Raw genomic sequence first — 27,853 nt, 5'->3', positions numbered from 1 at the left:
TGGCTGTTGTCCTTCGTGTGAGGACCACATTTCACTCTGAAGGTACATAATTCAGTAGCTGAGCACAGGCTGCCAACAGGCCCAGGTTCAATCTTTGACATCCCTGTCTTGAAGGATTTTAGTGAGCAGGGCAGAGTCTGGAAACCCACCTGCCGAAGAAGATAATACTGAGCTGGGTAATTGACTCAGTATGAAGATGTACATTTTGCAAATGCCAGATAAATTACATGTGCATCTTCCTAATACAGCTGATGTACCTATAATCTTTTTAAAGTGGTGTTTATTTATGCATCTTAAGTTGTGTAGCTTCACAATATTCACAGCAGTCTTTAGTGAGCATGATTTTGCCTAGACTTGTGTAAGAATGTGGCTGTTGGCGTGTGTGAAAGTGTGTATCTTTGATTATATTATATGTGTATGTGTTATGACATATTTTGTGTATTTTTAAATGTGTCATATTCTGTATTGGCTTGCTTGCCTGAGGTGGGTGTTTTTGCGCAGGCGTGCTCAGAATTCACCAGTGAACCTCCTCACTACAACATCTCTGGGGAAATGGGTGGATCAGGTTTCTCTATAGGGATGGCAAAATGGACCTGGAGAAAAGTTGCTGTACATTTTAAACACATATTAAGTCATCAGGTTAAATCCTATGAACTGGCTCTATGTTTGCAGAAGGACTGCCAGTTATGGTAAAACTGTGTCATTTCTGACACTTCAAGATTTCTTGCAAATATGCCCATGCATAACCTCACGCCTTGGCAGGAATCATCAGGGATAGCTGCATTAGCTTGCTCCTGTTGACTACACAAGGGCTTGAGTCTGGGACTTCATGGACTGATCTGGAACTTTTGTTTGCTCAGAGTCTGCTTTAGATACAGAGGGATACACAACACCAGAACCCATGACTGGCAGGCAGTATATAAAGATTCTTGGTCAGCCAGGCATGGTACAAGTACAGGAAGCCTGGTCTTCTGCCCTTGCCCAGTCAAGAGTAGTATATTTTACCTGCTGCATTTCAGCCCATTTCCAGCTGTTGACCTCAGGGCCCTGGGTTGGAGGACACGCTCTCTGGGTCCGGATTGAGGTATAGCTGTGCACAAGCTTCAGCCTGGCTCTACACTAACAAATGGTATGCAGTATTATGTTGAGCAAGAGCAAATAATGAAACCCAACTCCATTGGGGAAACGTGAGTGGATTAATGGACCCTTGTGGTGGCAGGAGAGGAAGGGGGACTGCTGTAGTTGACGAACACAAGAAAGCAGGTGCTAATGGCAGTTTTTTTCTTTAACATTAAGAGAGGTTTCTCCCATCTCCACATTTTCTCTGCTATCCTAATTCCTCTGTAATGCTGGGGTTTGTGAAAATCTGAGCATTCCCCTATGTGAGTCGGTTGAGACCTTACTTTTCAGGGCTAGTCTACATAAATGGTTGTGGACAATGAGCAGCATGCTTGCATACTAAGCATTAATATGAGAGGAGCTATTTAAGAAAAATAGCAGCAGTGACTTCCAGGGGGATGGGAGGAATGACTGTTCAGTGTGTCCATATGGACAAACTTTGCAAATAAGATACAAATAGCTGGGGCAAGTTGCAGTACAGTGGTACCTCGCATTAAAAACTTAATTCATTCTGGAGGTCTGTTCTTAACCTGAAACTGTTCTTAACCTGAAGCACCACTTTAGCTAATGGGGACTCCTCTGTGCCGCTGCTGCATGATTTCTGTTCTCATCCTGAAGCAAAGTTCTTAACCCGAGGTAATATTTCTGGGTTAGTGGAGTCTGTAACCTGAAGCGTATGTAACCCGAGGTACCACTGCATTAGGCTTTTCTCTCTCAAGTTGCATCTAAATCAGCTCTTTTCTCATTTTTCACTTTTATCACTCATTGCTCAGGTATAATAATCTTTGTGCACATCTCATGAAAAAGAGCTTCCTATTTCTAGGCTGTAGAAACTCAAGTTTTGTTACCAACAGCCAAATGGTTAGTTGTGATAGCAAAGATGTTGGCTGTCAAAAGCTGTTACTGGTTTGGGGTTTTTTTTGCCAGTACCATACTGTGCCATCAGCCAATGAATGAGACACGTGAATGAGACACCCAATGAAACAGCCATGTGATTATACAGGATGCAGCTTTTACATTAAAATAACTTACAGGATACAGAGTTGAGTGGAAATCTCTACCACATACAGGACCCATTTAATAATTCCTTAAGATACATCCTTGGGAAGAAAGAGAGAAATTTGGCTTTTGCACCTGTGCTATAATAGGGAACAAAAATATTCTGACATAGAAATACATGGATGGTCATTAATATTTTTTTATTCATTTATATAAAAAATATGAATAGACCACCCCTTATACAAAATATCGGGGTTGCATGCAACAAAATTTACAAAACAGATAAAATACCATTAGAAACAATACAGAGTGATCATAAAAATGATTGGCATGTCCTAAGATCTGAAGCCATTGAATAGGCCTGTCAACATGAAGAAGGCTTCAGGAGTCTCCCGAAGGTTAGAAGTGAGAGTGCCTGATGCCTCTGCTAGAAAAGCATTCTACTGCATGGTGCCAGTGGGCAGCTGAAGTCATTTGGGCTTCTGAAACAGGGGGACAACTAACAGGGTTCGGAAGATCTCAGTGGTTGAGCTGGCATCCAAGGGCTCAAGCAGTCCTTAAGATAACATGGACCCAAGTTCTTCAGGGCTTTGCATAGTAACACAAGAACTTTGTTGTTTTTTTAATAATTATATTTATTCGTTTTCCAACAAACTGAACACAACACTACAAAAAACCAAAAAAGAAAAAACATACAATAATACAACACAAGAACTTTGGACCTGTCCCAGGAACGTGCAGCTTATTGAATGGAATGCACCCTTGATGGCTGCATATGATTCATCATAGAGAAAAATTTCCATGCAATTCACTTGTAGACTCCAAAACAGGGGTTAGCAAACTTTTTCAGCAGGGGGACGGTCCACTCTCCCTCAGACCTTGTGGGGGGCCAGACTATATTCTTTTGTGGGGGGGGGGATGAATGAATTCCTATGCCCCACAAATAACCCAGAGATGCATTTTAAATACTGTAAAAGGACACATTCTACTCATGTAAAAACACACTGATTCCCGGACTGTCTGTGGGCCGGATCCGGCCCCTGGGCCTTAGTTTGCCTACCCATGCTCCAAAACATAACTTTATTGCTAACCTCTTTATTGCAAAATTTCCTAAACTTTTCTTAAAATATGCTAAAGATGCAGGATGGCAATGGGTTTGCTGAACAAACTATGCAATGGAAACCCCAATGACATTCTTACTGGTGAGGTCTGTTTTGTTCTTGATCTATGTTGAATGCAATGTTGGACACCATCCCAGAGCAGTTGACGCATCTGGGTCTCTCTGACCTAAACTACTGCACAGCTAGATATCAAGCTTTGAACTATGCTGAAAAGGAAGAGGGGGAAGATTAATATCATGCACATGAATTCTCCCTGTTCATGCATTCATATAGTAATACATTGGCAACACTTGAGCCACAGGTAAGGCTCTGAATTTTCATAAATTGCTCCCGTACAAATGGCCTAATAATACTGATTCTGAATGCAAAATGCAAAATGGTAGGGAGAGCTATAAGATGGGCTGATGTGCTCTGGATTAGTTCCTGCAAAATAAATATATAAAAATATCTAGTGGATAAAATAAAGCGTGGGCATAAACCAACTGCTCCCTGCTAGTAGGGATCCCCACAAGCATTCTCCTGAACCTCTCTTCCATTGAGCCTTACCTTCCTCTCTATCCACCCCCATCCAAGTAGGCAGAAATCCACCAGATGGGTACAAATTGGATGTGCAGGACCCTGCAGAGTGGGGTGATTTTAAATCAGCAAGGTAATAACGGCTGATTTGATCAGTGATTTAATTCCAACTTCAGACTTCACATATTCAGACCTTATTTTAGCGGGACATCACACATTTCAGAAGCCCACCCCAATTTCTGATTGGCTCTGTGAATGTCCCGCTTTCCCCCACTTAGCCACTGGTGGCAACTGGCACAAACATATATTTTTTTGCAAGCAGAACCAGGAAGCATGCACCTTTTCCTCTCTCTATGAGGTGCCTGCATGGCGCTCATCATCCACCACAGAGGCTGCTACCTGGACTTCTCCAAGCTGTTGGCCAGGCTGGTGCCCAGTAAGCTGCCCATGAGCAGGTGGGTAATACTCCCTGAGGGGATTTCTGCTGGGACTTCCTTAGCGGGTCTCTCTCTCCCTCTCCCCTTCCCGGCTTTAGGGTCTGCCATATACTCTGCATACCTCAGTGCTAGGATCCTCACCCCACCCAAGTGTATTATCCATTGATTGCAATTAAGCGGACTTTATTTTGCAATATTAGAAAGATCTAAGAAAAGAAAGAGCTAGCTAATAAAAAGGATCCCCTAAGCTCTCTCAGTCCTAATTAAAAGTTCTTTGTCTACGGCCAATGGGCATTTGGAGAGCTACTGTGGAGATTAACCAAATGGGTACCTTAGAATGTAAATTAAAATACACTGCTCTTGAGCAAGGTCATGGGGAAAACCCCTCTCCATTTTGGGGTGCGTGTGTGTGTGCGCGGGCAGTGCGGAGCTTGCAGGTGCCCAAAGCGCCACGCCACTCCCAAGAGAGACGCGTGGCTGGGGCACGCCGCCCCTGCAGTGTGGCGCCCAATGCTCCCTGCCCGCCCTATCTACGCCTCTGGGTGTGTCCCGTTTATCCATCTTGAAATCTTAGCAGGCTGAAGAATCCCTCGCAAAGAAAGTGGGAGGAAATAGAGGAAATGGCTGAGGCACTTGGCACCCCACTCCCCCCCTAAAAGCTTTGCTCCTTTCCTTTGATCACCACACCGCTTGGATTTTCATATTGTATTTCTTTTTGCCATTGTGCAACCCCCAAACCAAGGAGATAATTATACATCCTTTAGAAGGCATCTGAAGGCAGCCCTGTATAGGGAATTTTTTTAATGTTTAATGCTTTATTATGTTTTTAATGTTGGAAGCTGCCCAGAGTGGCTGGGGCAGCCCAGTCAGATGGGCAGAGTATAAATAATAAAATTATTGCTGTTGTTGTGTATTATTATTGAATAGGATGTCCCTATTTTCCTTGGAGAAATGTTGGAGGGTATGCATGTTTCCTGAAAAAAACATGCATACTAATTGGTAGCTTTAACAATTAAAACATGTCTGTTTGTAACTGAGCCTGTACACTACTCAGTAGCATAATCTGAAACGTCTTGTAGTGCAACCTCATGCCTTTTGCGCTAGAGAATTTGTATTTGCTTAGGGGAGCAATTGTGAAAATAAGGATTTCTTTAGTGACAGAGAGCAGGGTTATTAAGAGAGCGTTCCACATGATCAGTGGTGGCTGGCTACAGGGCAGCACACCTAGCTGGGGCTCAGTTGAGAGACTGTTTGGGACCTCCTGTTCTTGTGTCCATGCAAATAAGTTGGTTAGTGCAATGGTGTAAAATGACTGTTGAAAATAGCTAAGCAAAACAGGAATGAAAGGCTCCAACAAAGGAGGAAGTGGGATATTGAGACCAATTACCGAAAGACCAAAAGCTCTTTAACAAGGTGCAAGCTTTTGTGCATGGGGAAGACTGAGTGTGGTAAACATTGACAGATCATGGGATTGTACCAGGTCCTTCATCATTTTTAATAGCACACTGCCCAGAAAAGCTGCTGTTCTGGAAATGGCTCCTTTAGGTGGCTTGTGTTGCTCCAGTACAAAAAGCCAAGTCAGACAACCAAGCTGCCTCCAAGTGTCATCTGTATCAATCACCTAAATGATGAGAGAGAGAGAGAGAGAGAGAAAGAAAGAAAGAAAGAAAGAAAGAAAGAAAGAAAGAAAGAAAGAAAGAAAGAAAGATTGACTTCTGAAGTGCAAAAAGGGAACTAAAGCAATTGCCTGGGCTCAGTGTCTGCAATACATTTGCAAAGTCAATCTTGTCAGAAGATCCCAATCTGATCCTTGTGGCAAATTAGAGTTACCTGCAGGTGACCTTTCAGAAAAGATTTTGATACTTGTAAGAAAAGTGGTTCTGCTTATCTCTGTCTTTTTCTTTCTGGCCATCAAATATAATTTGCACAGGCATGTTTGGCTAGGCAGGCTAGTAAAAAATGTCCATAGGCTAGCAACTTTTTTTTGGACATAATTTTCAATACTAGTAACATTATCATGCCATTCTCACTGTATTCAGTTTTACGCCCACAGACATCATCTGCATAATAGACTATAAATGCCATACTTCACTCATTTCTCCATCTCCAAAACGCACACTTTATGTTCTTGCATAATGGGTGCATCCATCATGGACATCTTTCTGTGCAGCTCTTGTTCATTTGCAATGCTGCTTTATGCATGAGAACTTCCCAGTAGACTGTATGCAACAGGGTCTCCAAGACATGCCTAGGTGCCCCTCTCATGGAATCTACACATGCTTATTTTTGTACACACATGTGCAGACATGCATTTGAATGCCAAGCTATTTATTCACCAACAGCTCCATTTCAAAAGCCAGCTCAGGTTGCTTAGTAACAATGTTATAGTTTGCTGCTCGCTTACAAAGCTTCATGTACTTTAAAAGTGAGGGAATTAATAGCTGAGGACATTCTAAACCTTGCGTTGCCTATCTTAAAAACACGTTTTAAAAAACCCTTTTCCAAAGCAAGGAAGCACAACATTCCAACATAGCAAATACTTTGCCTGGATGGCCATTTTGTACAAGAAATATAAAGTGCCCCCTTCGGACATGCCATTTAGAAAGAGCCAGGAGCAGGCCTGAGTTTCTTATTACATCTGACGATTCTTTAGAAGCAACTATACATGTATCTGGCAAACTTGCCGGTTCTACAAACTGAATGGCAATTGTTACATGCACTAGGAATGCAAAGGAAAGCGTGGTTGTGAAGAGGGGGGTGGGGTGGGGGTGGTTCCAGCTCTTGCATTGCCTTTCTCCTGTCCTTAACCCTTCCTGCCTACCTGCCCCTTCCCCGTCCATCATCCACTCACGCTGTCAGCACCCACATTCTGTTGTCTTCACTCCCACCTCATCTCCGTGCAGTAGCATTATTCATCTTTGAAATGTTCAGTGCACAACAGCTCAGAGTATGACAAAAGGGACAATGTTGGGAACTGGCTATTATAGAGGTTGTATAGAGCTATTTTGCAAAACGCTTGACCATCTTTGTATTTACCCTCACACCAAGATCATTGCTGTTCTCATTTTACAGATGGGGAACTGAGTCTGGCAGAGAGTGACTTGCCCACGGCCGTACATAAAGGCCATAGCAGTCGGGCTCACAAGATTCAGCATCCGCTGGGCACACTTAAGCCTCTTGTTTTGTGTCCTGTTCTTAGTGGATCCCGTGAGAGCAGTCCTTCCTCTTCTGCCTGATGTTCTTCCAAATATTCAAAAACTCTCAACAGATCCCCCTTTAATCTGTCCTCTGGGCTAAACGTGCCAGTTTCCTCCAGCCTTTCCTCCTGCGATTTGTCTTCTAGACATTTGTCATCCTCACAGCTCTTCTCTGAATCCTTTCCAGTTGATCAGCATCCCTTTTGAATTGTGATGCTGAGAAATGAACACTGTTCTTCAAAGGAGATCTTACCTGAGCCCAACTTTGAGCTACTTCCTGAGATTTGGATACATACAATTTTTGCTTCAGTATTATTCTGTGGACTTGTGCACCTTCCTGTTCATTGGTCTAAAGTTACCTTTGCAAAAACAAGTTAACCTAATTGTTTCTGTTGAGAATATTTGATCAGAATGGTGTGTGATTTTACTGATTAATGTTCAAAATTGTGAGGTTTGGGCTATGCAGCATACTTGTCTCCTTTTCATATTGTCCCCTGGTTCAAAATGGTTTGGTAGACATTAGAAATATATATTTTAATCTAGTAACATGTGTTCCACACCCGTAGCCCTAGTTATTTTGAAGTGTTAAATTACCAGGGAAAGGTACCCTATCCTAAAAGGCTTACAAGTTTCAGGATGTATTAGAGCAGTGGTTCCCAATTAGCTAATTACTGAGGACCCCCTATTTTTCAAAAGCAAGCCACAGACCCCCCCTACTTTTGAAATTTTTGATAACTCTATGGTAGTTACCTCTGCAAAGCATTTTTTTAAACATAATGTTAGGTAGCTCCTAATAAGTAAAAGATTTTAGGTATACTAAAAAAACAGACTAGGGCTGAGCAGTATCTGGTTTTTAACATTGTGATATATCAGCAGCTAAACATTGCAATGTAGGGACGCGGGCAGCACTGTGGTCTAAACCACTGAGGCTAGGGCTTGTCGATTGGAAGGTTGGCGGTTTGAATCCCCGCAACGGGGTGAGCTCCCGTTGCTCGGTCCCAGCTCCTGCCAACCTAGCAGTTCGAAAGCATGCCAGTTCAAGTAGATAAATAGGTACCACTATGGCAGGAAGGTAAACGGTGCTTCCGTGCGCTGCTCTGGTTTCGCCAGAAGCGGCTTAGTCATGCTGGCCACATGACCTGGAAAAACTGTCTGTGGATTAATGTCAGCTCCCTCGGCCAGTAAAGCGAGATGAGCGCCACAACCCCAGAGTCGTTCACGACTGGTCTTAACTGTCAGGGGTCCTTTACCTTTACCTTTTAAACACTGCAATATATCACAATGTCTGAAATCAGGCATGGGGATGCGGGAAGGAGCAGCCACAGAGATCGGATGGGTGGGGGAGAGGAAGTGGAGTCACCTCCACCACATGGTTTGAGTGGGAGGGGACTGGGGTGCATCAACCCACCATCAGTGGGGCAGCCAGCAGTGGCAGCCAGCAAAGATGCACATCCACTGTGGCCGCTGCTGCTTTCCTGCTGACTGAGAAAAGCTGCTCTGCCCCAGTGCCAGGGGAAGTGAGGGCAATCAGATGCCCTGGTCTCCCTCAGCGTGAGAGAAGGCAGCTCAGATCAGCAGCGTTATCGGTTGAGATCATTGTGCGATATCAGCGGCGCCTTGGAATTGGTTGCCCTGCTCTCCCTTGTGCGAAGAGTGATATATTGCTGTGTATTGTCAGGTCAAAATTGTTATTGCGGTGTGATTTCAAAACCAGTTTTGCCCAATATATTGAAAAATTGCACAGCGCTAAAACAGAACATAAAATGTGTGACATTACCATGGAAAATGACAAAAAAATGGGGGGGGGGAGGCAAGGGATGGGGCCTCAGGCTCCCTGGCTGCATTCCTTGGACCCCCAGGGGTCCCTGGACCCCTAATTGAGAACCACAGTATTAGGGAATATTTTCCCCTCTATAATCCTTCTTAGTTGTTAATATGGTCAAGTGAGATTTTGCTTCAAGTCTTATCTCTGCGAGGGGTCATGAGAAGGAGAGTACAGAAGGAGGCCCTATCTGTGCTGGCATCACAGCTAGGGAATGCTCTCCTTAGAGAGCTTCATATTGAGTCCTTTCCTTGCTTTGAGAATGTTAGATAAAACTCACCTGTTCCGCCTGGGATTTGATGTGTCTTGAGAAGGTTTGAGTGTTGTTGCTCTTAACTTGGGCGGGGGATAGAATTGGTTCTTTGAATTGTTTTATTATGATGATTGTTGTTTTGTAATTCGTAATTTTATTGTGGTTCTACATTGCTTCAATTATTTGTGGAGAAGTGACTAATAAATGTAGTCAGTCAGTAAATAAACTGCTTTCTGCAAAAAAAACCAGTATCTAGTTGTCAAAAATATCAGCAAATTCCAGATGAATTGAACTTGACTTTGAAGTCACCAACCATACACAGTGCCATAGCTTTTGAAGCGGCTGTTTCCTGCCCATACGACAAGTTTTTCACTTTTCTTTTCTTTTTCTTTTTAGACTGGCCCCCCAATTCTACACATCCCCAGGGTGTTGGGATACACATATACACACGCCCAACCTCACACTAATCATCCGGTGGGCAAATGAATAGATTTCTGGATGCAGCAGCATACGCACTTCTTCTGTTGTTGCACATGAGAATCTGTGTATCGGGGCAAATGGACAATAAACATGACAAGTGGGACTGTTAACGAAATGTTGGCATGGGGAGGGCTGCTGCTCAGGGTTCCGTTTCCCCTTCCCTTTGTCAGTCAGCATTCCCTGTCTACTGAGTACACCTAGTCCTCATTGGGCTGCTTTTGGGGTCACTACTTAGAATTAGTTTCGTAAATATTTTTATTTCTTTCTGCAAATCTTGGACTTCCATTTTATGCATTTTGCCAACCCAAGGATTTGCTCATGGAAAAGTGTTTGCACCCCTACTGTTTACAGTTTTCCCTGTCCCAACGGCTAGCATTCTGTAGTAACTGAGCATGCTCAGTCCTCATTGAACCACTCTCAGTTCCATCCCTTAGTGTAAACCAGGAAAGGACCTATCCAGATGGTGGCATGGTTCTCGCTTTACTTCTTTGATCTATGCGTCTGTTACAAAGAAAAACTGTATTTTGCAAACCTCAGGATTACCCCAGTATCTGTTTCTTGTGCATGTCTGTTGCTGTTTTCACTGCATAAACAACAGCACTCAAATAACATAATCAGAATATAGCATATGACACCCAGCCCAAGGGCTGTTATCGGCAACATTTGACACTTCCCCACAAGCCCCTGTGCTGCCTTCCCAAAACTGGGTAAGAAAGGTGCTGGGCTTTGGGATGGAGGTGTGTGTGGGGGGGGAGCTCTAACAGGGCCCTAGAGTCCTTCAGCCTCCTTTCTAAAGCCTAGTTAGCATTTCTCCTGCTTTGGGAAGAAGGGGGAGGGCTCTAGGACCTGGCCAGAGCCTTGTACATCCTTCCTAAAGCCCAATGCCTCATTTATCTGTCTATGGGAAGGCAGCATAAGAGCTGTGTGGGTGTCAAATCCCACCAGAATGGCAAGGCAGTGTGTGGCCTGAGGGTTCTGTGTCAAAATACTCTTGTGGTCTGCTTAGTATGGAAAGTTGGACTGCCCTGGCATATGAGATAATGATTTATGTGGAAGAGCTGCTGTTCCCTTCTCTGCACCTTCGAAGCCCACTGTCTTGTGATGCAGCAGAGCCTACCTGAAAGAGAGAGAGAGACCACCTGTCCTCAGGATACTGCTTGTTTACTAGAATGGCAGATCATTTCTAAGGTCTCAGCACTCATGACCACCACCATCAAAGTGTTTCAGTAAGCACTGATCTACAGTTAGAGACCTGGGCCTTAAGGACAGACTCTCCAAGTGTCCCTACTTTCCAGGGACAACTCTGATTTGGAGAAGCCGTCCCAGATTCTGATTTGATCCCAGAATGTCCCGCTTTTCCTTAGGATGTCTCTATTTTCATCAGAGAAATGTTGGAGGGTATGTGAAGACTAACTCAGGTTTTCCAATGGAAGGGTGAACCTATTTATTGCTTCATGGGCACTCAAATCTTGTACTATTAATTCTCCACTTCTTTTCCTTCAGACAAAGCAGCAGGACACTGTGAAAGAATAGGGAACTTTGAGATCTGAGCCAACTCCAGGCCACCAGTGGCACAGCTAAAGTATTTTAGCTGGATATGGGGTCTTCCCACAACCAGCCTGTGGGAAAGAAGAAGGGGAGACATAGCAAGATGGGGCAGGGCTGGCAGGCTTTCCTACATTTCCAGTCCACTGGAAGTGCAGTGTGGTAGCCAGGAAGAGCTGTCTTGCTTTGGAAGTCAAGGTTCAGAGGTTATGGTGGGTTTTCCTGTCTTGGACCTGGTTGTCATGGAAGTGGTAAACCTGTGTCTGGATTGTACCACTGCAGGCAGCAGGTGAAGTATCCTATCCAATAAACACCACCCCAAGCCCTTCCACATAGAAAACCTGATGTCAGAGAGGCAGATTCTAGCCTAGCCTTCTTCCTGGCACACCAGCGTCCTATCAGTGGGTAATATTTTAGTATGGAGAAATAGGCAGTCATGTGAATCCCCTGCCAGCAGACTGAGGTGAAAAGGCACATGTGCAAGTTTATCTGGTGACAGTGAGATGTTGGCCTAAGTAAATATGGAACTCCTGTGTTTTTCAGCCACAAACCTCTTGCAGCCTGTCATTCACATTTGATCTTTCATGGGAACTGGGCAATTTTACTCATGTGCTATAAGAACTGACACTTGTCTGAAAATATTTGGCTGTATCTGAAAATGAGCAAGGGCTCCACCTACTGCTACCCTTCATATGGGGAGCTGAACCATGAACAAGTACTTTAATCACCTCCCATGTCCCTCCAATACAGGCATAGGCAAACTCCGCCCCCCCCCTGATGTTTGGGACTACAATTCCCATCATTCCTAGCCAACAGGACCAGTGGTCAGGGATGATGGGAATTGTAGTTCCAAACATCGGGGGGGGGCAGAGTTTGCCTATGCCTGCTCTATTCACTGTAAAAAGCAACATAGGCTTTTGAACAACCCTTCCCTTATTACTCACCTCAGCACCAAAACACAGGCAAATGGGAGAACATTGCATTTTACAAGAGGGCAGCAGAGAAGGAAGAGAATTTGCCTTGTTTTGTCCCGTCCCCCCCCCCCCCCGCTGAAGCAGCTGACTGAAGGAGGGAGTCTGTTGGGAATGAGTGTGGCCCAACTTGGAAAGCTCTAAGCAAGGGTTGGCATTGAGATTGGCATGGCAGGGCATCTGCTGAGGGCCCACTGGCAAGAGCCCCCAGTGATGAGGTAGACTCATGGAAAAGGAGGGCCAAACAGAAGGTGTCTTCCCAAAACCCTCCCAAACCTGGAGCCAACACTGCTTCTGGGAACCAGCTGAATCTTTGCTCTGCCCGTTGCCTTTCCCTCAAACTCACTTCTCAAGAGGAAAGGTCGGCACCCCTGACATGGGTGTTGCTGACGGTTGTTCCACTTGCTTTAACCCGTGATTCACCCTTCCTATAGTGTATACACATGGCAAAGCAGACATTTGTGTGATCACCAGGAGAGCCTTCTTGGAACTGACCAAGGGCCTGTCTGGTCCAGCATTCTGTTCCCACAGTGACCAAGCAGGTTCTCTGGGAAGCCTGCTAGCAGGCTATGAGGACACAAAAGCATTTTCTACTGGAGACAGCATTTTGGTGCCATGGCTAGTAACCATTGATAGTGGTATCCTTCATTAATTTGTCCACTCCCCACTTTAAAGCAATCCAAATTGGTGGCCATCACTAGACTTTGTGGGAATGAATTCCATAGTTCAACTATATGCTGTATGAAAGAGTAGTTTTTCTTTTGCGTGTCCTGATTCTTCCCCCATTCAGCGACATTGGATGCCCCAACTTCTAGCATTCTGAGAGAGGGAGAAAAACTTACTTGTATCCCATTTTTCTCCAGAAGGGATGGTGTGCATGTGGGGGTACATGGAAGCCATTTGCTGTAAATTTCATGTAGAAAATTAATCTTGTGTGAAGCAGCCCTCAAGGACAGGATTCTGGGCAAAAGCATTGGATCTGGTCCAATATGTTTGCTTGTATACTTTCTCTATCAATTGCCTCTGGGTATTCAAATGATATTTAAGTAAATCAATTAATGACAGTATGTTAGCTTTAAAAAAGCAACCCTGAGACTATCATATGCTGTAACTTTTTTTTTAAAGAACAGTAAGGAAAGCATTTAAAATCATTAAAAGCACAAATGTAACATATACAGGTAAATAAATGCTGCAAAATATATTGTGCTTTTAAAAAAAGCATATGTACCAGCAAACAGTATAAAGCAAAGTATTTAAGAGATGCTCAGTATAAACTATGTTTGTGTTTAAGCATTATCCAATGTTCGTTCTAAAATTGGCTGCCCGCAAGAGCAAAAATAGCTGTGGATTCCATGATGTGAGTATTCCGGTTATATAATGAAAATTCTACTTGTGCAATAGTGGGTGTGCCTGTATTCAAAGCCGGTTTAAATTTTGCGACAGCCTTGCAAATAAGCTTGCAAAAGTTAATTTCCCACAGAAATATTTCCTAGCCTGCTTGTCCCGACGTGTCTATTGACTTACATAAGAATAGAGCCTCTGCATCGGGCCAGTGGCGCATGTAATCCAGCATCTTGTTCTCACAGTGGCCAACCAGATGCCCCTGGGAAGCCCGCCAGCCTCCCTCTGGGGAGCACCACAAGGGCCTCTCCCATCCTGTGGGTTCCAGCAAGTATTGCCTCTGACTGTAGAGGCAGATTGTAGCTATCATGGCTAGTGAAAGTGAACACTGATAGCCTTCCTGTCCATGAATTCGTCTAACCCCCTTTTAGATCTCTCCAGGTTGCTTCTTCTGGAAGTGAATTCCATAGTTTAACTTTGCACTGTGTGAAGAAGGACTTCCTTTTGCCTGTCCTGATTCTTCTAACGTTCAGCTTCTTTGACTATCCAAGAGTTCTAGTATTATGAGTGAGGAGAGAAGAAAAATCTCTATCCATTTTCTCTATGCCATGCACATTTTTATGCACTTCTCTCATGACGCCTCTTGTTCACCTTTTCTCTAGAGCTAAAAAACTTCCAAATGCTGTAATTTGAAGGATTTCTCCTATGGACTGGCATCTGACCACCAAAGAGTCCATTTGCAGCTCCCCCTGCCCACTCAGCTGGAATAGGGGCTGGAATCTGGACTGCATCATGAGCCGCCAGCACTCAGACGTGAACAGGGAGCAACTACAGGCTGGCATCTAAAACCACCAGCCAGCCCCAGGGTCCATCTGCAGCTTTATATTTTTTTAAAAAAGATGAAATCAGCCGTCAGCTTGCAATGACTGTCCATTTTTATGAAGGTGCCATGCTGTAAAAATTATGTAAGTGGGACCTACAACAAAATGTTGCAGTGCAGGATTCCAGCCAGTCAGACATGTCCTCTTCCAGGATTATTTAATTCCACACTTACTTACTTTGCCAAACATTTATTAGGCATTACAAATATAGGCCATCATAAAACATCTATATATAATTTTTTTAAAATATATACAAATAAACAGCCATGTAAAAATATGTAGTAATGAGGAATTCATTAGAGTTTCTTCCCGCTAAATAGTGCCATTCACCACTCTGAGAACTACTATTGATAAAAACTCAGCCACCCATTCAGTTACTACCGGGTTAATGTCAGACAGATAGAACCTGATGTTTTCATTGTGCCGTGATGTTTGTTGCTGTTGTTTAGTCGTTTAGTCGTGTCCGACTCTTCGTGACCCCCTGGACCAGAGCACTCCAGGCACTCCTGTCTTCCACTGCCTCCCACAGTTTGGTCAGACTCATGCTGGTAGCTTCGAGAACACTAACCAACCATCTCGTCCTCTGTCATCCCCTTCTCCTTGTGCCCTCCATCTTTCCCAACATCAGGGTCTTTTCCAGGGAGTCCTCTCTTCTCATGAGGTGGCCAAAGTATTGGAGCCTCAGCTTCACAATCTGTCCTTCCAGTGAGCACTCAGGGCTGATTTCCTTCAGAATGGATACATTTGATCTTCTTGCTGTCCATGGGACTCTCAAGAGTCTCCTCCAGCACCATAATTCAAAAGCATCAATTCTTCGGCGATCAGCCTTCTTTATGGTCCAGCTCTCATTTCCATACATCACTACTGGGAAAACCATAGCTTTTACTATACGGACCTTTGTTGGCAAGGTGATGTCTCTACTTTTTAAGATGCTGTCTAGGTTTGTCATTGCTTTTCTCCCAAGAAGCAGGCGTCTTTTAATTTCGTGGTTGCTGTCACCATCTGCAGTGATCATGGAGCCCAAGAAAGTAAAATCTCTCACTGCCTCCATTTCTTCCCCTTCTATTTGCCAGGAGGTGATGGGACCAGTGGCCATGATCTTTGTTTTTTTTGATGTTGAGCTTCAGACCATATTTTGCGCTCTCCTCTTTCACCCTCAATAAAAGGTTCTTTAATTCCTCTTCACTTTCTGCCATCAAGGTTGTGTCATCTGCATATCTGAAGTTGTTGATATTTCTTCCGGCCCAGCCTTTCGCATGATGAATTCTGCATATAAGTTAAATAAGCAGGGAGACAATATGCAGCCTTGTCGTACTCCTTTCCCAATTTTGAACCAATCAGTTGTTCCATATCCAGTTCTAACTGTAGCTTCTTGTCCCACATAGAGATTTCTCAGGAGACAGATGAGGTGATCAGGCACTCCCATTTCTTTAAGAACTTGCCATAGTTTGCTGTGGTCGACACAGTCAAAGGCTTTTGCATAGTCAATGAAGCAGAAGTAGATGTCTTTCTGGAACTCTCTAGCTTTCTCCATAATCCAGCGCATGTTTGCAATTTGGTCTCTGGTTCCTCTGCCTCTTCTAAATCCAGCTTGCACTTCTGGGAGTTCTCGGTCCACATACTGCTTGAGCCTTCCTTGTAGAATTTTAAGCATGTGTGATTTTAAGCCGTGATGTTAGACTACCCAAAAATGGGATAGTATGCGTTTGCGTAGCTCTTTGTGCAGCGGTCAGTAGAAAAGAATATGTTCTACTGTATCCAGCACATTCAAAAAACATCTGCAATGTTTATCGTTTCTGGGGATGTTTAAATATCTGCCCTTGACAAAAGCTGAGGCGAAAACGTTCAGTTGAGCTAACATAAAGGCCTTGTGTTGGACTGGAATTATTTATTTTGAAATATAAGTGACCCTGTTATCTGTTGTATTTATACCATTAAACTTGGGGGAGCAAATTTTATTTACAGCTGATTTGATGTTTTGTTTTTCAAATGTCAATCTGGTTTGAATAGTACGATAAATGTATTGCTAACTTGAATTCTACAAGAGTTCCAAGTCACTATCATAGATCTGATTTTGCTATGTAAGCATTGGAACCATTTGGATTTATAAGAGTCCTTAAGTAAGTCAGAAAGCAGACTCAAGGGCTGGCAATGAGAATGGCAATGCAAGCAGTGTTTTCCAGTGCTGGCCCACACCCAATATTCCATCGTGTGTATACCTAGTTCCGCACACATCGTCTCATACTTGATTGAACTTGAGAGTCCCAGGATACAAAGTTAAGTTAAATTAAGCTAAGCAGATATATAGAATCATAGAATCATAGAGTTGGAAGAGACCACAAGGGCCATCGAGTCCAACCCCCTGCCAAGCAGGAAACACCATCAGAGCACTCCTGACATATGGTTGTCAAGCCTCTGCTTAAAGACCTCCAAAGAAGGAGACTCCACCACACTCCTTGGCAGCAAATTCCACTGTCTCAATTCCATACGCCTCAAGAAACTTGAGTGTATCTTATCTAAATCACTATTATATGCTTGTATCCATATTGGGATCCCAAAAAGTAGCTGGGATGTCACTTTAGCTTGAAAACTTTGAATAGCAGCTAGTATAAATTGGTTACCTTTCTGAAAATAAAAGTGAGCTGCTGCTGAAGAGGTACACTTTGCCTGCTTTATAGCACTTGTGTGATGGTTTGACCAACCTGAGTTGCTCTGGAATAAAATTCTGAGATATCTGTGCATCTTCACTTGCTTCATTACACACACACATATTTTCTGCCCCCAACCCAACCATCGTCCAGCATTCATGCCTCTGAGCATACTTGGTCCTCACTGAGCAGTTTTTAGGTTCTCCTCTCTGAATCCCCACCCTCACAAGACTTTTTTATACTTCCACAAACTTTTGGGTTCCCTCACTCTGCTGATACCACCCTCTTGCGTGTAGATGATGCCCTTGTCAGCTGCCTGGGGATCCACTCTCTCAGAATACCAGCCATGGTGGCTGTGCTTTACCCTGAAAGCAGCGTTCCTCTGAATGCAGTTGCTGGGAGTCTCAAGTAGCGAGAGCCCTGTTACACTCAGATCCTCCCTGCGGGCTTTCCATAGGCATCTGGTTGGCCACTGAGAACAGGATGCTGGCCTGTAGTGGGCCATTGGCCTGATCCAGGCGGGCTCTTCTTATGTTCTTCTGAATGAGTTTGATGCTAGTATACAAAACATCACCTCACTTTCTGGTGGCCCCACTTTCTGTTTCTTCTCTGAACCCATCTGCTTATACTTCATTTTTACCTAAATTGTGAAATGCTGCCACTTCCCAATGTAACGTGCTGGCCTCACTTTCACCTTTGGCCAGTCTCCATTGGGCCGAGGCTGGGGGCATCCTCTTCCCAGGCTCTTGTGGGGCAGTGTGAGGAGGCACCTCTCTTTGGGCAGCAGGGGGAGGAAAGTTCAGAGACCAGAGGCAGCAGCTGCAGCTGCCCGGAGGACTCTCAAGGAGAGGAGGCTGAGGGAACACTCCACATGGGAGGGTGTTCATAATGTGTTGAGGGGCTGGGACTTCCGGGGAGGTGCCTCCGGTAATGGCGGAATTCCTCTGATCAGGAGGAATTTGCTCCGTGGGAATCTGGGTCTGACCGCCACGGCGAAGGCGGAGACCCATTAAAATCACAGGCGGGAGAAGCCTGTGAGCGTGGGATTTGGTGGGCAACTTTTGCGCCTCCCCTACTCGCGGGGGAACCCGGTTTTGGGGGTCGGTGCTTCGAATTGTCTGCTTCTTCCATGGAGCGAAGCCACATAGCTGTTGCCGGAGAGCGCTGACCTTTTCCTGTGGACAATTTGACTTTAAAGTAATTACCCGTGAGTAGAGCTGAAGTGGAAGAATTGGATTTCTAAACGTTTAATTTGGTATCGTAACGGGGAGGTTCAATACAGGAAGTCCGCCTTCCCCTTTTGTAAATAGACTGAGGCAATGAGGTTGTAAGCTGGAGTCCTGGAAACCCTTTTGTATAAGACTAAATTTCCATCGGCAAATAACATTAAACCCCCCCTTGGAGGCAGGAGAAGAGGGGGGGGGAGTTGTGGACTGAGTATGCCTGTGGGAGAGAGTGAAGAGAGTTAAAATACCGCCGCTCTGACCCTGGAAACGGGCTGCTAGCAGGACTGACGGGTTTTTTTGGAATGTTCATTGACAGCGTTTAGAACGTTCATTGACAGCTAGTTAAATAAGAGAAATACATTGTTTCTACTGTCTCCGGCTGCTTTTAAAAGGAGTAAAAGTAACTGAAAATTGAAACTAACTTTGGATTGTTTGAATTGTGTTTAAAAGAGGACACTATTGACTATTACAAATAGAAACTGTTTCCCCCTAGTGGAAGCCTTTGAAACTGGTTGCTTTATAAGAGCTGGGCTAGGGGAATTTCCAGCTGCAAGATAAAAAACTGTGAGACTCTGGGACTGACCTTGAATCTTTTAAGTGCTATGGCAAATGGAAGGGGAAAAACAGACCAGTCAACTGCTGACAAAACATTAAGGTCTGGGAGGACTTGGCAACAACTCAGGAGAGGTTCATCATCATCAGGCCCCCCTGCTTCTTCTTCTGCTGCCTTTGTACCAGTACACTCAAAACCAAGAGGAATGTTGACAGAAGAGGCCTTAGTGGCTGCATTATATAAGATAAATGATTCACTGGAACAGCTTAACAAGAAAATGGACGCGATAAATGCGAAAGTGAATGTTTCAACTACTAAAATCAACTTAAATACAGAAAGTATAAATAATACCAATACAGAAACCACCCAGAAATTGATACAGGAATCTACTTTGATACGGCAAACTGCGGAGGAAGCCAGGGAAAAAGCCGTTCCTGCTGAATGTAAAGTAACACAACTGGAGAGAGAGAGAGTCCCAGCCCTACAGAGGCAATTTGATGAACATAAGTTGACGCTTGCTATGATTGAACTTAAAGAAAAACAGACGAATCTGAGGATTAGAGTTCACCTTTGGTGGACATGCCCAAGGATTAAGACACTCTGGGAGATGATTTATAACGAAATGAAAAAGGTATTTAAATATACCCTTTTAAAGAAACCAGAGGCCTTTCTCCTGGGCATGGTCGGCCAATTGGTGCCAAAGAAGGATAGAACTTTTTTTACGTATGCAACAATAGCAGCAAGAATACTCATCGTGAAGTATTGGAAGACACAAGATTTACCCACCCGGGAAGAATGGCAGATGAAGTTGATGGACTATATGGAACTGGCGGAAATGACTGGCAGAAATCCGAGACCAGGGAGAAGAGTCGGTGGAAGAAGACTGGAAAAAGTTTAAAGACTATTTATAGAAATACTGTAAAATTAATGAATGCTAGAAGAATGTTGGAATGAAGTTATATGGCTTTAGTAGAAATGTTATAAGGAATTAAGTATAAATAGATTAATAGATTATTAAAGGAAAAAATACGGTTAGAATGTGTTAAGATAATTATAGGATAGAAAACAGAGGAAGATGGAAAGGAATTGCTGAAACAATTAATAGAAGTGGAATACAAAAAGGGAGGTGTGAGGAGGTCGTTGAAATAAGTGAATGAAAAATAAGATATTGAAATTGTTTGATGTGTTTTAAAATTGTTTTTGTTTTGTTTTGTCAGTTTAATGTGTGAGTGTTGTGTTGTGTAGTGTTTGTGTATTGTATTGTATTGTATTGTTCCTTTTTATTGTTCTTTTCTTTTTGTCTAGTGTTTAAATTATTGAAAAAGTAATAAATATTATTTAAAAAACAACAACAAAAAGTGTTGAGGGGCTGCTGGCTCTGTAGGCAACGGGTGACACAACTGGGCTCCTGAGCCCCACAGGGGTGCCACAGAAAGAGTGTAGTTGGTCAAGGGAGCTGTGGACTCAAAAAGGTTGAAAACCTCTGGTGTACAAGGTAGAGGGTTGGACTAGGGCCAGAGAGACCTGGGTCTCCAGTCATGACACTTACTGGGTGACTTCAAGCTTATCACTTTCTCTGGGCCTTACCTGTCTCACAGGGTTGTTGTGAGATAAAAATTAGATGGGAGTGTATTATGATGAGAATGATGTGCGCGATAGAAAGGGGTTAAATATACCAATTGTAGGGAGGGAGGGAGGGAGGGAGGTGAGTCGTGACTTGGCAGAGTCAAAGGGAATGTATGGTTTTATTATGGTTTGTTGGAAAAGAATATGTAAGGAAAACAATAAAAAAATTACTTTTTTTAAAAAAAGAAAATTAGATGGGAGGGGAGAGACCTTTATCCATGACCCTGAGTACCTTGGAGAAGGTGGGGAATAAGTGTAGTGAATAAATAAATAAATAACCAGTCTCTGGCACCCTATGCTTGCACTAATATTTCACACTTTCTTGAGAAAAAACCCCCCAGAGTTTTCTTTTTAATTTTGGCTGGTGGTGGCAGAAGATGCACATACCCCAACTGTACATCTGTGGTGTGGGAGCTACCTCCATTCTACCTAACTCTAGAAGTTTCAGGAATCCTGTCACTCTCTGGTGCACCTGGACACTGAGAAATGCAGAAATGGCCCCCTGGAAATTTCTCCCTTCCTATAGAGGTTTTTCCAAGCATGAGAATTCATGAGAATTACCAAAAGCAGCTCAAGAGGTGGTGTGTGTGTGTGTGTGTGTGTGTTTAAATATCAGGCTATATTTTTGTGGCTGGTGGAGAAGCATGGGTTCATTTCAGTAGCTCACTTTTGGTTTTTTACTTTTCTGTATATAGTTGCTTGTGCGGAATATTCAGAAGCATTGCAGGCAACCCTGCCATTCATGCCTAACAAGTAACATCAATTGTGTTTGATTTGGGGGGGGGGGGGTCAGCCGATGTAATATAAGGTACAACAGTCTTCACTGTGTTCTGCTTCTAGTTGACTTTCAAAGTATGTCTTTCCTGGTCTTAGCAACTTGAGGAGGGGTTGGCTCTGTGCCCTTGCATACCATCAACCTCCACACACACCTCTGAAACCACCTGAATGCTCCTGCAGCCAATGGCTCTGTGACAATTCAGGATCTTTTAGAGCCAATGCTTCCTCAGTCCCTAAAAAGAGCCACTCCTGGGCTCTGGGCTCACTTCCAACATCACGGAGGACAAACCTGCGGTACACAGTCGACCTGACCATATGGCTCCTGCTGCCTCCAGCATATTGAACCCTGTAACTCAATTGTAAAGTCTTGCTAGGGCACGGAAGCCGTGCCAGCTGGCTCTCTGTTGCCGTGACTCTCATAATTAAGGTTGCCAGATGCTGCTCCAAATTGAGCTCCTATGCTTTTAAGAGCTGGATTGCAGGCAGAGGCGGATTCTCTCATTCTTTACACGGCTGCAGTAAAAGAAGACGAAGCAGCTACCAAATCTCTCTGTGTGATGCTGCAATTATTAAAGGGAGCATCCTGCAGGACTAGGTGCGACAACTCTGCTTCTATTTATAAGTGATAAACTGAAGCAGATCAATAATCGTAAGGCATCTTGTAAAAACTAAGACTGCAAATCCAGACCTGGTATTGCAGAGTCAGTCTGGAGGATGCTCCACAGCACTCTTTTCTTAGTGCCTCAGATCCACACAACTACGTCTTAGGATAGGTGCAGATGCAGTGAGGAGGGTGCTGTGCCTGTCTCTTCAGGGCAAACATAATTTTTCTGTACCTGCTTCTGGCATATTAATGAGCATGTGTCTCCTTTGGGAGACTGTTGTGAGGCTAAATTTAGGAAGGGCAGGAGGCAAATGTAATTATAGTGTGTCTGTGTTAACATTCTTATGTTAATGAACGTATCACCTTAATACTTTGCATAAGTGTATCAAAATGCGACAGACATGGGACTATTGGTGCTGGTGGCATGTCCTGATCTGTGGTGTTACAGTGGGGGTGGGGGTGGGGGGAGGTGACGGCAACTGCAGAGCAGCCTCTGCTCACATAAACCAAGATTAATGCTACACAGAGGGCAACAGGATGTTGGCAACACTTGGAAGAAATACAGGCTGGCATTTTGGTGCCAACAGCATTATGTGGTTGCGCAAAAACAACAACAAAAACCCTTGCATGCAAGAGGAGCCCTGATCCCACAGTAAAGACCTGTCTGAAAGCACCAAGAGTCCAACAGCGAATAAGCCAGGCTTCAGTCTATTGATCTAAATGGCCTAACCCTAAACCCAGTTATCTGAGAGTGGTAGGCCCCACCAAGCACAACAGGGCTTACTTCTGAGCAATATGCATAGCATTGCTCTGTAAATGTACAGTATCTCTTGTTGCTCTACTCTGACTACCTTCGTAAACAAATCAGCATTGAGATAACACCGTCCTTGGCTCATACTGAGCGTTTGCTGGGCATTTATGGGTGCCAGATGCATGCTGGGTGCTGCACAAAACATACATGTTATGCAATCCCTGTGCATGGGGGAGAGGCCAAGGTTTGAGCCACATGCTCCGGAAGGGGATAGGAGAAGGTCAGGAGACAAATAAGAGATGATGTGATGACCAAAACCGTGAGCTGCAAGTCCCAAAGTTCCCTGTTGGAATCTCACCTCTGTAATTTTATGCTTGCAAGGGGGGGGGGGTGTCTTGTGACTGTAGCTATGCCAAGTAGAAGGACTTGTTCTCTGAAGAAAATTGTTGCTTGCACGTGTGGAAGCGGAAGAAAAGTGAATCAAAGTATTATATTCCTAGAACAGCTGCATGAATGTGCTCCCCACCTGCCTCCTTAGTCTGGATCTGCTTCTTCCTGGTTGCACCCTTGGTTTCCCCTTGGCTGGGGGAGCTATGGCCTTCAGCTGCACTCCATCACCCTGGACAATCAGGCATGCTGCCTGGGGCTGATGGGAGCTGGTGCCTCAGGACATCGGAAGGGCACAGGTTCCCTGTCTTTGACACAAGGAGAGCCAGCCCTTGTGGGATGAATGACCAGAGTTCACACTTACAGCGGACTGAGGGCTCATTCCTGGGAGTTGCCTCAGTCTTGATGCTCAACCCTGGGTTAGGTAAAGTAGTGAGTACTTTCAAGAGTGTACAGAGTGCCTGTTGCTGCTAAGCAAAATCAGCTGGGGTTAGAACTAGAGGAGCTCCAAGGCAGAAGAGGCCCAAAGCTGCAGCTGCCTAGGTGAAGCCAAGGAAATGTGAACAGCAAGAGTCTAGTGGACGGGGTGTTTCTGTGCAGTAAACACTGCCCTCTAGTGCGTATTCTCCCGTTAGTCGAAGGATTTCCCTCAAAGGATGTGAACGCTGTGCTGAATGAAGCAAGGTGGTCATTTGCTTTCCCCCCTTTGGGATCAAAGGGCACTGAGCATTCCTAAACAGAGAGTCCTGCCTCCCAGTGCAAAGGACAAGACACCACTTCCTTCCCAAAGGTGGGTCCTCACCACCTCTACACCAGCCCTCGCCAATCTGGTGCTCTCCAAGATGTTGTTGGACTGCAATTTCCATCAGCTCCAGCCAACACACCATCATGGGGTGTTTCTGTGCTGGTAGGAATTGTAGTCAAACAAACAACGGGGGAGCACCAGATTGACAAAGACTGCTCTATATCTTCTTTTCCTAGCAAAATAATATATGTGGTTTGTAGCATTTCACTCAGTTTTTAAAATACATATTTGTATATGTTTTTGAACTGTGAACTGGGTCAGAATTGGCCTGAATATAAGCCTCACTTTCCCTCCAAATTCCAACGGTGAATAGTTAAAAGTGCGGCTTAAATTCGCAACCTTACAAAAATGGGCTTTTATGATATCGCTGCTGAAACAGACATACAGTAAAACAGAACAAAAAAATGTTTCATTGCTGAATTGCGAGCTTGAGGCTGTTTATTAGCCATTTATGGGTGTGAGTGTCTGCAGAATTGTAGCAACTGAATAGCAATTTGTGATTTTAGCGATTGTACGGTAACTTTTGCTTGCAAGTTCAAAGGCTTAAATTGGCTCAGAGTTACAATTCTACCAACCTCAGCGATTTTCAGCCTGTAACCCAATTTTAAGGGAGCGGCTTATATTCTGGGATTGTCCTTTTTTCCTCCCCCCCCCCTTTGAATTTTACAGGTGCGACTTATTTGCAGGTGCGGCTTATATTCAAGCCAATATGATATGTCCTGATCTGTGCATTTATTTGGGACATGCAGATCAGATTGGTTTGTATTGGAATTCATGTAGACTGAATTTCTCAAACATCTTCCTTCCATCCCCTAACCTCCAATGTAGAGGCAAAGAAAACACCAGGTATGTTCAAGTTGTGCTCAGTGAATTCATGGTATGAAAATGCCAAATGAACTGTCATTGCTCTGTGGTCTGTTACACCCTGACAAAAGAAATTGAAACTGATAGTTATCAAGACACAAATTCTTCCCTATGAGCCAGGAAGCAGCTTTGTACAGGTACATAGAACAAATACACATACTTTCTAATTGCATGCCATCTCACCCCTTAGATCAGAAGTTCTCAAACTTTTTTCTCTGGGCCAGATTAAAAATTTGCTTGTGCCACACTGATTTTTTAATTGATAATAAGTACTTTGGAAAACAAAAAGAAACAACTCTTAGCAGTGCTTGATATACAACCTAGAACACAACTACTTTATAATATGATCAGGGGACATCCAGAAAGTGTTAAAAAATGCAGCTACCTAAGAACATGAATCATTCCCAAAATATAATAATGATTGTCCTTGAATCTTCCCACCACACTTACCATCCGCTCCTGCTAGCAGCTAGAATAATATAATGCGCCACACCCTTGGAGAACCACTGCCCTAGATGTTAAAATATTTGGAACTGAATAACTGGTGTACATTAAAACACTTTGAGATGTAATTGGGATCTTTCCTGCTGACCAAAAGAGACCCCCATATTTTACTATGAGTGGCTTGATACAAGCTAGTAAAGCAAAACCTCCGCCTCTCACAATGGATAGGATTGGGAAACCTTATTACTGAGTGGGTGGGATGGTTGTATACTGTGTATGTGTGCATGTGCATACACAGATTTGCCTATTTACGACTTTGGTCCTTGTAAACAAAACAACAGAGTAGATGCATCAGGTAAAAATAACAGTTAAGTGGGAGGGAATGCTATAACTCTCGGATCACATGGGCAGAGGGGGGAGGAGTACGTTACTTGCCATTAGTTATGCTATGTGCACGAAGCAATTGGTGATGTCAATACTTGCAAAGAATCTAGCAAAGATGAATTCTGTCCTTAAGTTTATCTAGATTGGGTAATAGTGGAGAGCTAGGATGAGAGGTATGATGGTAAATTATGAAGTGCAGGAGCTCAATAGGACAGCCCTCATAGCCGTGGCTCCAAGAAGAGGCAAAGAGTGCAGGCAGCTGACGTTCAGCTTGTAAAACATGGTGGGCATTAGGAAAAATTCTTCAGCCAGCTGAAATGCAATCTTTAGCTTTTAATTACAAAAGGAAATGAAAGTAGTGTCAGCCTCTGCTAGATTTCCTCCCTCATTCTTTGACTTCCTCTATTCTAAGCTGTTAAATCAAAAAACAAATACACTTGAAAGCCTCCTTATCACCTCATTCACTTGCCAGAAAAGAAGACTTCGATACTTTGGTGCTCAGGCAGATAACCTTCCTGTTCTTAAAAGTCATGGAGCTGCACTCTGTCCCCCATTCTGATTCCATTACCCCACTGGCCTATATTACTCCCCCCCCCCCCACTTTCTGGAATAGGAATCAGTTTTAACTGATGAGGGGTAGGGTTGCCAGCTTTTCAATCTGCCTCTGCTGCTGTACCTTTAACAGTCACTAAACCTAGTCACTAAATTTGCACACTAAATTTGCGCATCCGCATACTGCAAAAAAGTTCTCTTGTTGATTTCTGCGGATCAAGCAAGCCAGATTTTTGTGTTGGCAATGCTGAGCTGGAGAAGACAGAAGTTCTTATTTCTGTGCCTTTCTTGGTTCCCTTCCTGCCACAGGTTGTGGGTAGGTTTTCTGAGCAAGTTCAAACAGTGATAGAACCTAGTAAGAGAAACTGACAAATGAGTGGCATGTGTCAGTTGATGTATTTGGGGGTGTTTCTTTTCTATGCAAATGGCCACAGTATGAATTACTGTAAGCTGGGAAGGTACAGGGATGTTTGGACTCTTTGATGGGCTGTGGCTGCATTCACTAACACCCATTGCCAAGGTGCCAACTTGAACAAAATATTTTTTTGGGGGGGCAGGTAAGCCCAGCCCTGGATAACTGATCACATGATGTGGTGTATGCACACCATTTGCATGTCATAGAATCATAGAATCATAGAGTTGGAAGAGACCACAAGGGCCATCGAGTCCAACCCCCTGCCAAGCAGGAAACATCATCAGAGCACTCCTGACATACGGTTGTCAAGCCTCTGCTTAAAGACCTCCAAAGTAGGAGACTCCACCACACTCCTTGGCAGCAAATTCCACTGTCAAACAGCTCTTACTGTCAGGAAGTTCTTCCTAATGTTTACGTGGAATCTTCTTTCTTGTAGTTTGGATCCATTGCTCCGTGTCCGCTTCTCGGGAGCAGCAGAAAACAACCTTTCTCCCTCCTCTATGTGACATCCTTTTATATATTTGAACATGGCTATCACATCACCCCTTAACCTCCTCTTCTCCAGGCTAAACATGCCCAGCTCCCTTAGCCGTTCCTCATAAGGCATCGTTTCCAGGCCTTTGACCATTTTGGTTGCCCTCCTCTGGACACGTTCCAGTTTGTCAGTGTCCTTCTTGAATTGTGGTGCCCAGAACTGGACACAGTACTGGACTGGACTGGAAGTGAACTGTCGATGCCCTTTGGGAGGGCCCAATCCCCTCAAATATTTTATGGGGGGGGCAAATACCCCTTGGCCCCTAGGAGTTGGCTCCTATGCCCATTGCAATGGGGGCAGGCAAATAGCAGGTTCCAAGTCCTTTCATTCTTGTTTGGTTTCTCCTGCTGTTTTGCTAAATTGTAGTGATTTGCGAGTGGTGCTGTGGGTTAAACCACAGAGCCTAGGGCTTGCTGATCAGAAGGTCGGCGGTTCGAATCCCCATGATGGGGTGAGCTCCTGTTGCTCGGTTCCTGCTTCTGCCAACCTAGCAGTTCGAAAGCACGTCCAAATGCAAATAGATAAATAGGTACCACTCCGGTGGGAAGGTAAACGGCATTTCCGTGCACTGCTCTGGTTCGCCAGAAGCAGCTTAGTCCT

The 27,853-nt window shown here is 44.1% G+C and overlaps 1 protein-coding gene across 7 annotated transcripts in view; it reads left to right on the top strand.

Moving 5' to 3' along the window:
* Positions 1 to 27,853, top strand: part of IQSEC2 (IQ motif and Sec7 domain ArfGEF 2) — a 161,837-nt gene that overhangs the window by 46,730 nt on the left and 87,254 nt on the right. Inside the window, exon 1 of one of the 7 annotated variants that reach the window (XM_083482421.1) lies at positions 24,754 to 24,905. The exons of the other annotated variants lie outside the window; for them this stretch is intronic. Within the exon in view, the coding sequence (XP_083338547.1) occupies positions 24,769 to 24,905 (137 nt within the window). The 5' untranslated portion in view covers positions 24,754 to 24,768. Of the gene's footprint in view, positions 1 to 24,753; positions 24,906 to 27,853 lie in introns of those variants that run through there. 7 annotated transcript variants of the gene reach the window in all.

This window comes from Podarcis liolepis, assembly GCF_965112155.1.
Source record: "Podarcis liolepis genome assembly, chromosome: 17".
NCBI lineage: Eukaryota > Metazoa > Chordata > Lepidosauria > Squamata > Lacertidae > Podarcis > Podarcis liolepis.
Note: the sequence above shows the minus strand (reverse complement) of the source record. Positions and strands in the feature narration are given on the sequence as shown.